The 13364-nt window shown below is 36.8% G+C and overlaps 1 protein-coding gene across 1 annotated transcript; it reads right to left on the minus strand.

The window, feature by feature from the left end:
- Positions 1-10522: 10522 nt before the first annotated feature.
- Positions 10523-11980, minus strand: LOC132152425 (cytochrome c oxidase copper chaperone-like). Its single transcript, XM_059561192.1, has 3 exons — positions 11827-11980; positions 11440-11573; positions 10523-11037 (listed from the first exon to the last, which is right to left on the minus strand). The coding sequence occupies exons 2-3, from the start codon at positions 11556-11558 to the stop codon at positions 10953-10955; spliced, it is 204 nt and encodes a 67-aa protein (XP_059417175.1). The 5' UTR covers positions 11559-11573; positions 11827-11980; the 3' UTR covers positions 10523-10952.
- Positions 11981-13364: the final 1384 nt, after the last annotated feature.

The raw sequence follows: 13364 nt of genomic DNA on the forward strand, positions 1-13364 counted from the left end.
GTACTGTACATTTGATTAAATAAATAAATGCTCACTTTTTCCAATCTGTTTATCACAAAATGACAAGTTGTTATGATCGAAACCAAACTAAAGTTTAAAAAATTCTCCAGATGGTTATATATTTGATTAAGAATTTAATTATTGACTTTTGGTCCGTCTAAATATATATATACAGTCGTGGCCAAAAGTTTTGAGAATTACATAAATATTGGAAATTGGAAAAGTTGCTGCTTAAGTTTTTATAATAGCAATTTGCATATACTCCAGAATGTTATGAAGAGTGATCAGATGAATTGCATAGTCCTTCTTTGCCATGAAAATTAACTTAATCCCAAAAAAACCTTTCAACTCCATTTCATTGCTGTCATTAAAGGACCTGCTGAGATCATTTCAGTAATCGTCTTGTTAACTCAGGTGAGAATGTTGACGAGCACAAGGCTGGAGATCATTATGTCAGGCTGATTGGGTTAGAATGGCAGACTTGACATGTAAAAAGGAGGGTGATGCTTGAAATCATTGTTCTTCCATTGTTAACCAGTGTTGGGAAGGTTACTTTGGAAATGTAATAGGTTACAGATTACAAGTTACCCTGTTTAAAATGTAAAAGTAGTGTAACTTTTTCAATTACTTTATTCAAGTAATGTAACTAATTACTTTTGAGTACTTTTTGATTACTTTTCTAAATTTGTGAAAATTAAAGAATAATAAATAAAAGCATATTCATCAACTTAAATACAGTTATCTAATAAGCATGTGACGTATTCTGTGTAATAAACTCCTGAAACATTGGTGTTTTTTTTAAATGGCTTTCTCTTTGTATATGATGATAGTTTTCTCAAAATAAGTAAAATGCACATGAAGTGACACAGAGCAGTTCTAGAAATTAGGTTTATGTGCTCGTGTACTCCTATATTGAGACGGCAGAGGTTGAAAACACTGTGAGCTTCAGTAGGCCTATGTGTAGTAAATGAAACCATGTCTTTGCCATTAATTTACAGGAGGGGCGGACTGGGAAAAAAATTCAGACTGAAAATTTAAACTCATAGAAACAAATTCATGGACAAAACTATTTTTTGTATGGACCTGACATAAAAAAAGGTTTAAATCTTTAATTTGGGGACATGCAAAATAATTAAAAGTTCTCTCCTGAACTGCACCTTCACTTCCATTTTTCTCTTCAGTGTCTTTATTTTGCCCTGTTATCCATCTTTCTCAGGACTTTAATACTCAAGATTGAACAAAACTATACTTTACAATACAATACTCTACAATACTACAATATCTTTATAGAAAAATCCTAATACTGTACACGAGTCATGTTTTTCCCTTACAAAAATTAACCATGCTTTTATTAGCCTATATAAAAGTAAAATAACCTTGTTTTTTTTTTTTTGCAAATGGATTTGTATTTATTTTTAAATAAATACATTTGTAAAATAATTTTACATTTTTTGGTAACAATAGTAACCATTTTCTCTGGATTTATAGTTAAATATTAAAACGTTAATTTTCTTAAGGGTTGTGTTGTTGTCTGTCGTAGCTCCCCCTAAATCTATAAAAAGAAAATCGGATTTATTTTCAGCTAAATTACTACTGTAACATTACAACAGATAATAATGATGTCCTTTATATAGCATTTTGAGTGATGACTGATGAGCAACGTGCTGCTGCTTGATTAAATAAATAAAAAAACAAAGACAAAAAAGCATCTTTACAGATGAAACTGACCTGAAACCCTGAACAGGAGTTCTGCTTCTCTGCTCCAGCAGTCCACTCTATTCTCTCTGTCTCTCTTTCTCTCTTTCTCTTTCTCTCTCTCTCTCTCTCTCGCATTGATTACTCTGAGTTGATCCAAACCGTTTGGCGGAGGCGCGGAGAGCGCGCGAGTCATGACCAACAATTCATGACTTATTAGAGATTTAAATATCAAATGGCGGATTCGCAAATGATGGCTTTAGTACATTCGGCGTGCAATTATACAATAACAATATTAAAATAGAGGGGCAAATCATCTGCCAGGCCACCGGGAATGGTCCCGGTTCTCCCGGTGTCCAGTCCGCACCTGATTTCCACAGACACGCAGAATGTGCAAGTCATATATTGCATCTTTGGGGCTTAATATTCACAGACACTAGTCCATGTCATGTTTTGATTTAAGTGTACTGACCTACTTTTGATTTAGTCATCCAAAATGTGGCATATTCCGTCCGCGTTAGGCATTTCGTTTTTATGACTGGATTCTACGAATCAGACTGTATTTCCGCATCCCGGAAATTATTAGGGCGGTATGTCTCAGAATAGTCAGTGCAATTTGGGAAAGAAATCAGTTAAATCTGTATGTGGATGTGTGTAAATATTCAAATGTAATCCCCTTTGTAATCGTTAAAAATTTCATAAGTAGGCTAACTGTAATTTAATTACTCATTTTTTCTTAGTACTGTAACTAATTACAGTTACAACAATTTTGTAATTAAATTACGTAACGGTGTTACATGTAACTAGTTACTCCCCAACACTGTTGTTAACCATGGTGACCTGAAAAGAAACGCATGCAGCCATCATTGCGTTGCATAAAAATGGCTTCACAGGCAAGGATATTGTGGCTACTAAGATTGCACCTCAATCAACAATTTATAGGATCATCAAGAACTTCAAGGAAAGAGGTTCAATTCTTGTAAAGAAGGCTTCAGGGCATCCAAGAAAGTCCAGCAAGCGCCAGGATCGTCTCCTAAAGAGGATTCAGCTGCAGGATCGGAGTGCCACCAGTGCAGAGCTTGCTCAGGAATGGCAGCAGGCAGGTGTGAGCACATCTGCACACTCAGTGAGGCCAAGACTTCTGGAAGATGGCCTGGTGTCAAGAAGGGCAGCAAAGAAGCCACTTCTCTCCAAAAAAATCATCAGGGACAGATTGATCTTCTGCAGAAAGTATAGTGAATGGTCTGCTGAGGACTGGGGCAAAGTCATATTCTCCGATGAAGCCCCTTTCCGATTGTTTGGGGCATCTGGAAAAAGGCTTGTCCGGAGAGGAAAAGGTGAGCGCTACCATCAGTCCTGTGTCATGCCAACAGTAAAGCATCCTGACACCATTCATGTGTGGGGTTGCTTCTCATCCAAGGGAGTGGGCTCACTCACAATTCTGCCCAAAAACACAGCCATGAATAAAGAATGGTACCAAAACACCCTCTAACAGCAACTTCTTCCAACAATCCAACAACAGTTTGGTGAAGAACAATATTTTCCAGCACGATGGAGCACCATAAGGCAAACGTGATAACATAAGGCAAAATTTCAACCAGAATGTTGAAATTTTGGGTCCATGGCCTGGAAACTCCCCAGATCTTAATCCCATTGAGAACTTGTGGTCAATCCTCAAGAGGCGGATGGACAAACAAAAACTATGGAAGTAAAGTAATGACTTATGTCTTTGAAACAAAAAAGCATGCTGAATAGCACTATCTGAAAAAATAATGCATTGAATTAACAGTACTTGCATTTTAATGCCTTGTATTTCCAGGGCTTGCATCTTTAGGTCCTGAAATTTAATAGTTGTTCGTTTAAGCTGTGAATAATTCAATTAAAAATATTTCACACACTTTTTCATAATTAAAAAATCAATAATTCATGTTCACGTTCCAGAATTCACTTCCAAAATATTAAATCGGTTTATAAAAACGATGTATAATATTCGACAGGCAAATTTCGGTCCATTTTATTTCACTTTCCAAATTTGCTTCCACAAATTCAGTGGTTAAAATTCGGCAGATAATTGGCCCTTTCACATCCGGGAGCTGCAGGAATAGCAGTAGAGCACAGAGGCATGATCTCTATCTACTGTCAGTCGCTCACCAGCAGGTGGTGCAAGCGGCTTCTGATGAAGACCAAAGCAACAGGTGGAAGTAATACAGTTACAAAAACTGATCTGCAGAAATTAAGCAAGCCTAGGTAGAAGTTTTGATTATCGGGGCATGTGGAAAAGCTGATTGTGCGTATGTTTATTTCAACCTCTTTTCTGTTACCAAGTAAGCAGCATTCAAAGGAGATTATAATGGTGTTTTAACCAACGCTGAATTACAGAACTAGCATTACATCTAAGGAAGACACATATTGCTTTCGGTTGTTTAGTTTGCCTAACTTTGTGTCATGGCTTGTGCGTCGCTGTGCTGTAATACTGGGGATCCCCTCACGTCACACTCCAGGATTCCCCAATGACGAGTAATGCTTCTCAGTCAAATAGGCTAATACGGTGATATAAGACCTCAGATCTCAGAATACATTTTATTGATGATTATGCAAACTATATAGACAGTTAAGCAGATGTAAAATATGAACGAACGCTCAAGGTTTCACGCGGTTTCCCTCAGAAATCTGTTAAAGAAAAGAAAACACATTACGTGGCTCAGCGCACTAACAGTGACAGCGATTAAAAGACAAAACTCACATCTTACTGATGATGCAAACTATATACAGACAGATGAGGATATGAACGCAAGTTACGGAACAAGAAAAAGTGCATGTTATATATATAAAATAATTTATTTAATTTATTTAAAAAATAATTAATGAATGAATAAGGGGCCATTCACATATCGCACCTAATAACGCGTGGAAAAGGCTATGCGCGCCGCTTTCTCCTTTTTTCCAAAGCGCTCGGGCAGAAGCGCTCCTGAGGCTAAGCAACAATGACGCGCTCTCTCCATGAAGACGCGGAAATTTCAGCAAAGGATAAATGGATTTGCAGCACAAAAAAAATCGGTTTCAGTAGCTCTGATACTAAATTTATTTCAAAATGGCAATCCATATACAGCTATGACCAGCAGTTCCTTCATCTTGGCTGAGCTTTCAACGTTTACGGGAAAGGATGAAGCTGAATGTTTAGTTAGTCACATGACCTGCAGTGCACTTGTGGCATTCTGAAAGTTGAGATGTTTTTAACTCAATGTGGTGCGGACGCGCCTGGAAAAAACGGGCGCGTCGCACCGCATGCGCATCGCGACCGCGTCGCTTCCATTATGAGCGCGCATACCGTGTGCCTACATTGGAAATAACGAAATTGAGCATGCAAAAGACGCGATATGTGAATGCACCCTAAGAACTGCGGTCTTCTACTTCAAATAGCTATGCCGTGGAGAATCACAGAAAGTGACCGAATTCAAGAACATTGTTGCGGCATCTCTCAAGCAACGAATAAACACCGCTAACTTGGAGAATGCAGTGAAAACTCCTCTTCTCGCGTCTGCCCTAGACCCTCGGCACAAACATCTCAGGTTTCTCGATGAAAACATGAGAGAAGTAAGAAAAAAACACTTTTTTTGAACATTATCAGAACATTTTCCTTGATGCGAGTGGTGCGGATGCAGCCGCCACGATGAAGAAGATGCAATGCCCACTCGTTGGAACAGGCTGAGCCAGTTCTTCAGCGATGATTACAGAGAGTCCAGCCGAGACGAGTGGGAGCAGTTCTTGTTGGAGCCATGTATTCCATGTATTCCACCAGATGAGGATCCCATTCAGTGGTGAAACGAAAACACGAATCGCTTCACAAACCATATTCGCTTAGCACACTGTTATTGTGAGTCCCGACAACGTCTGTGCCGTCAGATCGCGTTTTCTCCGCGGCCGGCCTTATTGTTAACAGACTAAGGAGCCAACTTTCCCCCGATCATGTATTCATGCACGTATTTCTTAACAAGAACATGTAAAACAATAGAAAAAAGCAAAAAAGATTTGCTGACAGTTTAAAAGTTAAGTGTACAATATAATTGCTGCAGGCTGCTTTACCCTGTACTTTTATTTGTTTGCACGCATTGCTAAAGGTTTTCAGCTACAAAACACAAAACTACAAAAAACAAATGTTGCTGAAAAATAACGTCTGACTCATTAAACTTAATTTAAATAAACGAATATTCGAATATTCTTTTATTGTGTGCTCAAATATTCGAATGTGATATTTGTGGAAAACGCCCATGCCTAGTAAGTCAGTCTTGTATCTAGCAATGTACTACAACTGTTGGAACATGAAAACCATTTCCAGGGATCTTTAATATGTAAATAATTTTATACTGTAAATATATGAAGGGAGGTATTGGCAAAATCTCACCTGTAGAAAATCACTATGAGAAATAAAAGATTAAGAATTTGACTGTGTTATTTAAAATTTTAATTAAAACACATTGGACCTTTTAACCCAGTCAGTGGAATTGTCAGACGGTCCCTTGGGTGCGGTAGCACGTCAATAATTTCTTCAGTTTACATTTTCAGAATATACCTAGATTGTTTTTAAATAATTTTTTTATGTTAATATAAATTGGTTGCATATTGTTAAAACTAATCATGGTATTGATATCTTTGTGTGACTGTCGACTTTATAGATCAGCGGTAATGGAAATCAATTAAAAAGAAAATCCAGGCATTGGATTCTTTTTGACCCCATTTGCTTGCCTGTATATAGTTTGCATAATCATCAATAACATCTATTCTGACATCTGAGGTCTTATATCACAGTATTATTTGACTGAGAAGCATTACTCGTCATTGGGGAATCCTGGAGTGTGACGTGAGGGGATCTCCAGTATTACAGCTCAGCACGCAAAAGCCATGACACAAAGTTACGGAAACTAAACAACCGAAAGCAATATGTGTCTTCCTTAGATGTAATGTTAGTTCTGTAGTTCAGCGTTGGATAAAACACCATTATAATCTCCTTTGAATTCTGCTTACTTGGTAACAGCAAAGAGGTTGAAATAAACATACGCACAATCAGCTTTTCCACATGCCCCGATAATCAAAACTTCTACCTAGCGCTTGCTTAATTTCTGCAGATCAGTTTTTGTAACTGTATTACTTCCACCTGTTGCTTTGGTCTTCATCAGAAGCCGCTTGCACCACCTGCTGGTGAGCGACTGACAGTAGATAGAGATCATGCCTCTGTGCTCTACTGCTATTCCTGCAGCTCCCGGATGTGAAAGGGCGAATTATCTGCCGAATTTTAACCACTGAATTTGTGGAAGCGAATTTGGAAAGTGAAATAAAATGGACCGAAATTTGCCTGTCGAATATTATACATCGTATTTTTTAACCGATTTAATATTTTGGAAGTGAATTCTGGAACATGAATATGAATTATTGATTTTTTAATTATGAAAAGGTGTGTGAAATATTTTGAATTGATATATGCACAGCTTAAATGAACAACTATATAAAATTTCAGGACCTAACAATGCAAGCCCTGAAAATTCAAGGCATTAAAATGCAAGTACTCTTAATGCAATAAATTATCTTTCAGTTAGTGCTATTCAGCATGCTTTTTTGTTTCAAAGACATAAGTCATTATTTTACTTCCATAAAAAAAACACTAATTCTGACAAGCTCCAAGAAGTGATTATGAAAGAATGGGTTGCTATCAGTCAGGATTTGGCCCAGAAGTTGATTGAGAGCATGACCAGTCGAATTGCAGAGGTCCTGAAAAAGAAGGGCCGACACTGCAAATACTGACTCTTTGCATAAATGTCATGTAATTGTAAATGTCATAAAAGCCTATGAAACGTATGAAGTGCTTGTAATTATATTTCAGTACAATACAGGAACAACTGAAACAAAGATCTAAAAGCAGTTTAGCAGCAAACTTTTTGAAAACTAATATTTATGTAATTCTCAAAACTTTTGGCCACGACTGTATATATATATATATATATATATATATATATATATATAGTTAATTTCAACACTGGGAAAATTAATAGAACAACTTTTAAGGAAAATGTATGTAATTTAATGACAAATGCTTTCCAAGCTGTGCTGTTGAGCAGTTTTAGGTTAGTGAGAGCAAATCCATTCAACAAAAGCTAGAGAAGATGAGGAACTGCAGTATTTTTTTTTTTTAAGACATCTCAAAATTTTGATACTGGGAATTATGCAACAAAAATAATCCATTGCAGGAGCTGTGCAGTGATATTGTGGAGGTGATATGTCGTATTTTAACACAAATGAAATGCCCTACTGAACTACACTGGAATGACAAATGGGTTTGTGGTGATTAATAGATTAATTTGATTTACCTCTTGATCATGACAGTTTATATACAACCCGAATTTCGGAAAAGTTGGGACGTTTTTTAAATTTTAATAAAATGAAAACTAAAGGAATTTCAAATCACATGAGCCAATATTTTATTCACAATAGAACATAGATAACATAGCAAATGTTTAAACTGAGAAATTTTACACTTTTATCCACTTAATTAGCTCATTTAAAATTTAATGCCTGCTACAGGTCTCAAAAAAGTTGGCACGGGGGCAACAAATGGCTAAAAAAGCAAGCAGTTTTGAAAAGATTCAGCTGGGAGAACATCTAGTGATTAATTAAGTTAATTGATATCAGGTCTGTAACATGATTAGCTATAAAAGCTTTGTCTTAGAGAAGCAGAGTCTCTCAGAAGTAAAGATGGGCAGAGGCTCTCCAATCTGTGAAAGACTGCGTAAAAAAATTGTGGAAAACTTTAAAAACAATGTTCCTCAACGTCAAATTGCAAAGGCTTTGCAAATCTCATCATCTACAGTGCATAACATCATCAAAAGATTCAGAGAAACTGGAGAAATCTCTGTGCGTAAGGGACAAGGCCGGAGACCTTTATTGGATGCCCGTGGTCTTCGGGCTCTCAGACGACACTGCATCACTCATCGTCATGATTGTGTCAATGACATTACTAAATGGGCCCAGGAATACTTTCAGAAACCACTGTCGGTAAACACAATCCGCCGTGCCATCAGCAGATGCCAACTACAGCTCTATCATGCAAAAAGGAAGCCATATGTGAACATGGTCCAGAAGCGCCGTCGTGTCCTGTGGGCCAAGGCTCATTTAAAATGGACTATTTCAAAGTGGAATAGTGTTTTATGGTTAGACGAGTCCAAATTTGACATTCTTGTTGGAAATCATGGACGCCGTGTCCTCTGGGCTAAAGAGGAGGGAGACCTTCCAGCATGTTATCAGTGTTCAGTTCAAAAGCCAGCATCTCTGATGGTATGGGGGTGCATAAGTGCATACGGTATGGGCAGCTTGCATGTTTTGGAAGGCTCTGTGAATGCTGAAAGGTATATAAAGGTTTTAGAGCAACATATGCTTCCCTCCAAACAACGTCTATTTCAGGGAAGGCCTTGTTTATTTCAGCAGGACAATGCAAAACCACATACTGCAGCTATAACAACAGCATGGCTTCGTCGTAGAAGAGTCCGGGTGCTAACCTGGCCTGCCTGCAGTCCAGGTCTTTCACCTATAGAGAACATTTGGCGCATCATTAAACGAAAAATACGTCAAAGACGACCACGAACTCTTCAGCAGCTGGAAATCTATATAAGGCAAGAATGGGACCAAATTCCAACAGCAAAACTCCAGCAACTCATAACCTCAATGCCCAGACGTCTTCAAACTGTTTTGAAAAGAAAAGGAGATGCTACACCATGGTAAACATGCCCCGTCCCAACTATTTTGAGACCTGTAGCAGAAATCAAAATTGAAATGAGCTCATTTTGTGCATAAAATTTTAAACTTTCTCAGTTTAAACATTTGCTATGTTATCTATGTTCTATTGTGAATAAAATATTGGCTCATGTGATTTGAAAGTCTTTTAGTTTTCATTTTATTCAAATTTAAAAAACGTCCCAACTTTTCCGGAATTCGGGTTGTAGATGGAAACATAACTGGAGATCTCGTGCTGCTAATTAGCTTTTATAGATTATATAAATATATAATAAGAGAGTGTTAAAGTTGTCATTCAGAGTTGTCAGTTTGACATGTACCCTGCAAGAAAGGCATGCTGATAAAAATGTTCCCACTCACATACTGTGCACACATTCTCATTGTACTCAAGCTCCATGAAAACCGTTTGAATGACAGAAATAAACTAGAAATTATTTTTTTTTACACATTTAATATATCAAAAATATAATTTATGCATATGCATATTTTGGTATTTAATTAAACATAAATATTACCCATATATGGTAATATGGTAATATGGTAATTATAAGCAGGAATAGCGAAATTAGCTAAATAAGCAATCTGTTCTTGTGTTTGTGTCAGTGACAAACTTGCTTGTGCACTTTGTAAAATCATTAGGAGAAAATGAATTGCATTTGCTGGGTTCACACCAGGTGTGATACAGAATAAAAGCTCTTCTGTGAGTAGACCTCAGATTAGAGTGTGCTGGAAGCAGCAGCTCTATTTTAGGCCTGCCTGCATAGTTAAGTGCAGCTGTCACCAGCCAAGTGCTGGTACAAGGAATTTCGAAAGCCAGCCGAGTGAGAAGCCTGGAAGAATCATCTGTTTGCAGAAAACCGCTTGGCCTTCATGGTGTCAAGCAACAGACACAACTTCATCAATAATTTCATATGTGATAAAATAACCAAATCAAGCATGTGACATATTGATTAGACTGAATAATTTTAAACAGGCTGTAAAAAGAAAAGGCCAGCCTTGTTTTAAGAATCTCTTCACAAGAAGTGAAGATACAAGAAAAGAGAATGGCTAACATCTTGCATAGGATCTTTATTGACCATAAACGTACACAAATCACATAAGAAAGAAAATAAAATAAAAAGAAAGACATAAGAAAAATAAAAAGATAGACAACATTTCCCTCAGAGGAATAAATTCAGCCCCAAATAATTGTCCCTGCAGTGTAAAAGAATAAATAAAAGAGCACACCAGGTTCCATTTCACACAGGTTGTCACGCTACAAAAAGAAAGAAAAGACAATTTAAAAAAACATTATAAATGATTCTTTAAACAAACAAAAATGTCCTCAAAACATAAGATACAGATTTTTTTTATTTTTATTTGTATGTAGTGGAAAAATAAATATGAGAAATATCACCAAGGATATTGTTTGTAAGAGACTGGTCATTGTCGCTACACTTACCATTCACTCAATCTGATGATGATGATGGTGGTGGTGGTTATATCTTAAAGCCAAGTGCCCTCATGCATTCCTTGTGCGCTTCGATGAGATCGGTGCAGCTTTCTTCTCCCTTTTCAATTATGCTGCAATGAAGACAATAGTGTGTCATGACATCCTGCTAAAAATGTATAGGAAGGGTTTACCCAAAAATATAATTACAGTTATTTATTCAACCTCATACTGCTCCATTGGAACACTCAAGGAGAAACTGCTCCTGTGACAATACTACACAAGCACTTGTCTATTAGTGTACAAATAATATAAAGACTACTTTTATGGGGATGTGCATCCTTTCGAAAGTGTGAAAATCTCACTTCCTTGTTAAAGTAAAATACTAATCAGTGCAATCCTTCAAAACTTTTTTTTGTGCTTCACAAAATAAGTTAATGCAGGTTTGGGCAAGCACAAGAAATAACTATTTAAATAATGACTGACTTTGTAGGTATTTAAAGAGGAAGTTTACTAATAGCTCAAGGTCTTCTCACCAGGCGTCTCGTGCTTTCTTGGTCTCGGGACACGCACAGCATGGTTTGAGAGGTTTCTTCTGCTCTGTCCCCTCTAGAGCTGCTGAAGCCTCCACACTGGCTGCTGACAGGCTTGACATCTCCACTAACAAACGCTGTCCGAGGAAAAACAAAACGAGTAGGGGATATAGCATTTATAAGCTATAAACTTCCGTCTCAACGTAACATAAAGCCACCATGTTACTGGTTACATCATGTCCTCTGTCGTTCAACGTTTCGATTTAACACTAACGTTAGCTGTTACACCTCGCCTACACCTTACAAGTTGCTGTGTTTTATCGGATGTAAGACACATTTAAATCGTCAGGTAATTAAATAAAAACATATCTTTAACAAACTTGTACTCACTCTTAATGAAGTAGAGAGTGGTGTGCTCACGTGTGTCCTTCCTTACACAACCTCTTCTGTCAAACAGCACAACCCGTGAAAGCGGAAGTATGTCGTAACTTCCGACTCAGTACCTTTAAATAAAAAACAATTAAATTACCAACTAGGCTACGGCCATTAATTAACTAAATATGATTTACATCAGATACAGTTTACATTCACACACAGTTTAATGGCTAAAGTTAAATGAAACGCGATTCGATTTAAAATCAGGGCATAAAAACATGACGAACAATAAAACAAAATAAAAGTCTTGTACAAAATATAAGTCATTTAAACGTTTAGGTTTATTATTATTGTTTATGTTATCATAATATTATTTTATTATTGGTTACATTTTAAGTGTGTTCATTTTAATGCATATTTTAATAAAACTGTAATTACATACTTAATAGTTTAATCATATTGTCTCATGTTTCTAAATTATGTCAGATGATCGAGTGTTATAAACAATCTTTTGCAAAAGAAAATATGTTCATACTGATACAGCTTACTTCATGGATGATATATTCGATATTGAAGATAATAGTTTTTTTGTGACAATTATAGGTGTAATCCATCCAAGACTGTTGCTCTGTTTATTCAGAATTGGCTTATGTTTTTGTCAAGAACTGCTAAAAAGACACTAGACCTCAGCCCAGTTTTACATTCTGTACATAAGTGGGACTTCAAAAGAAGTGAAACATGGGCACATGTAGCTTTCATGTAAACCTTGCTTCTAATGCGTAACAGCTACGTCTCTGTATACAGAAAATAAAGTAATTTCAAGATTACATTGAGTATTTCCTTTGATAATCAACATAAATTAAAAAATCAATATTGATTATTGTAAGTGAGCTTTTAGGGCTGATTATTTTCATTACAATCTAATTTACATGAGGAGGGGAATAAATGTCAAAATTATAATCAGTCTACCTGAAACAGAACCCAAACCCCAAAGTAGCAAAAACAATGCTGTCTTGTATGCCTGTCACTGAATGTGCAACTTGCATCAAGTCTGACACATACTTGGGTAACAGCTTAAATTGCAAAATATTGTGTTGATAAATGTTTCTATTGCATTTTCTCTGCATTTTCTGCTATGTTCAGCATGCTATGAGCAGCAAAAATAGAACTTTTCAGTCATGACGTCGATTGTAGCCCAACACAGAACGCTAACTCAGCATGGATTCCCTCAGGCGTTCTACTGGGGTTTGGTATATTTTTGCTCATTTGTATGTGCTTAATTTAGCAGTTGATGAAAGGTGACTTTGCAGATTTTTTCTACAACATAAATTCAACAGCCATAATGTACCTCAAACATGAATTCAGAAAGTGCTGTGTCCGATTAATTACACATGATTTGTAAAACATGTAAACAGATGTGTAATTATTCAGAAAACAATTGCAGTGGTTCTGTCCCCCGTGGGACAGCCCCGCACACACACACACACACATATATATATAGAGAGAGAGAGAGAGAGAGAGAGAGAGAGAGAGAGAGAGAGAGAGAGAGAGGA

The sequence above is a fragment of the Carassius carassius genome, chromosome 11 (assembly GCF_963082965.1).
Source record: "Carassius carassius chromosome 11, fCarCar2.1, whole genome shotgun sequence".
NCBI classification, from domain to species: Eukaryota; Metazoa; Chordata; class Actinopteri; order Cypriniformes; family Cyprinidae; genus Carassius; species Carassius carassius.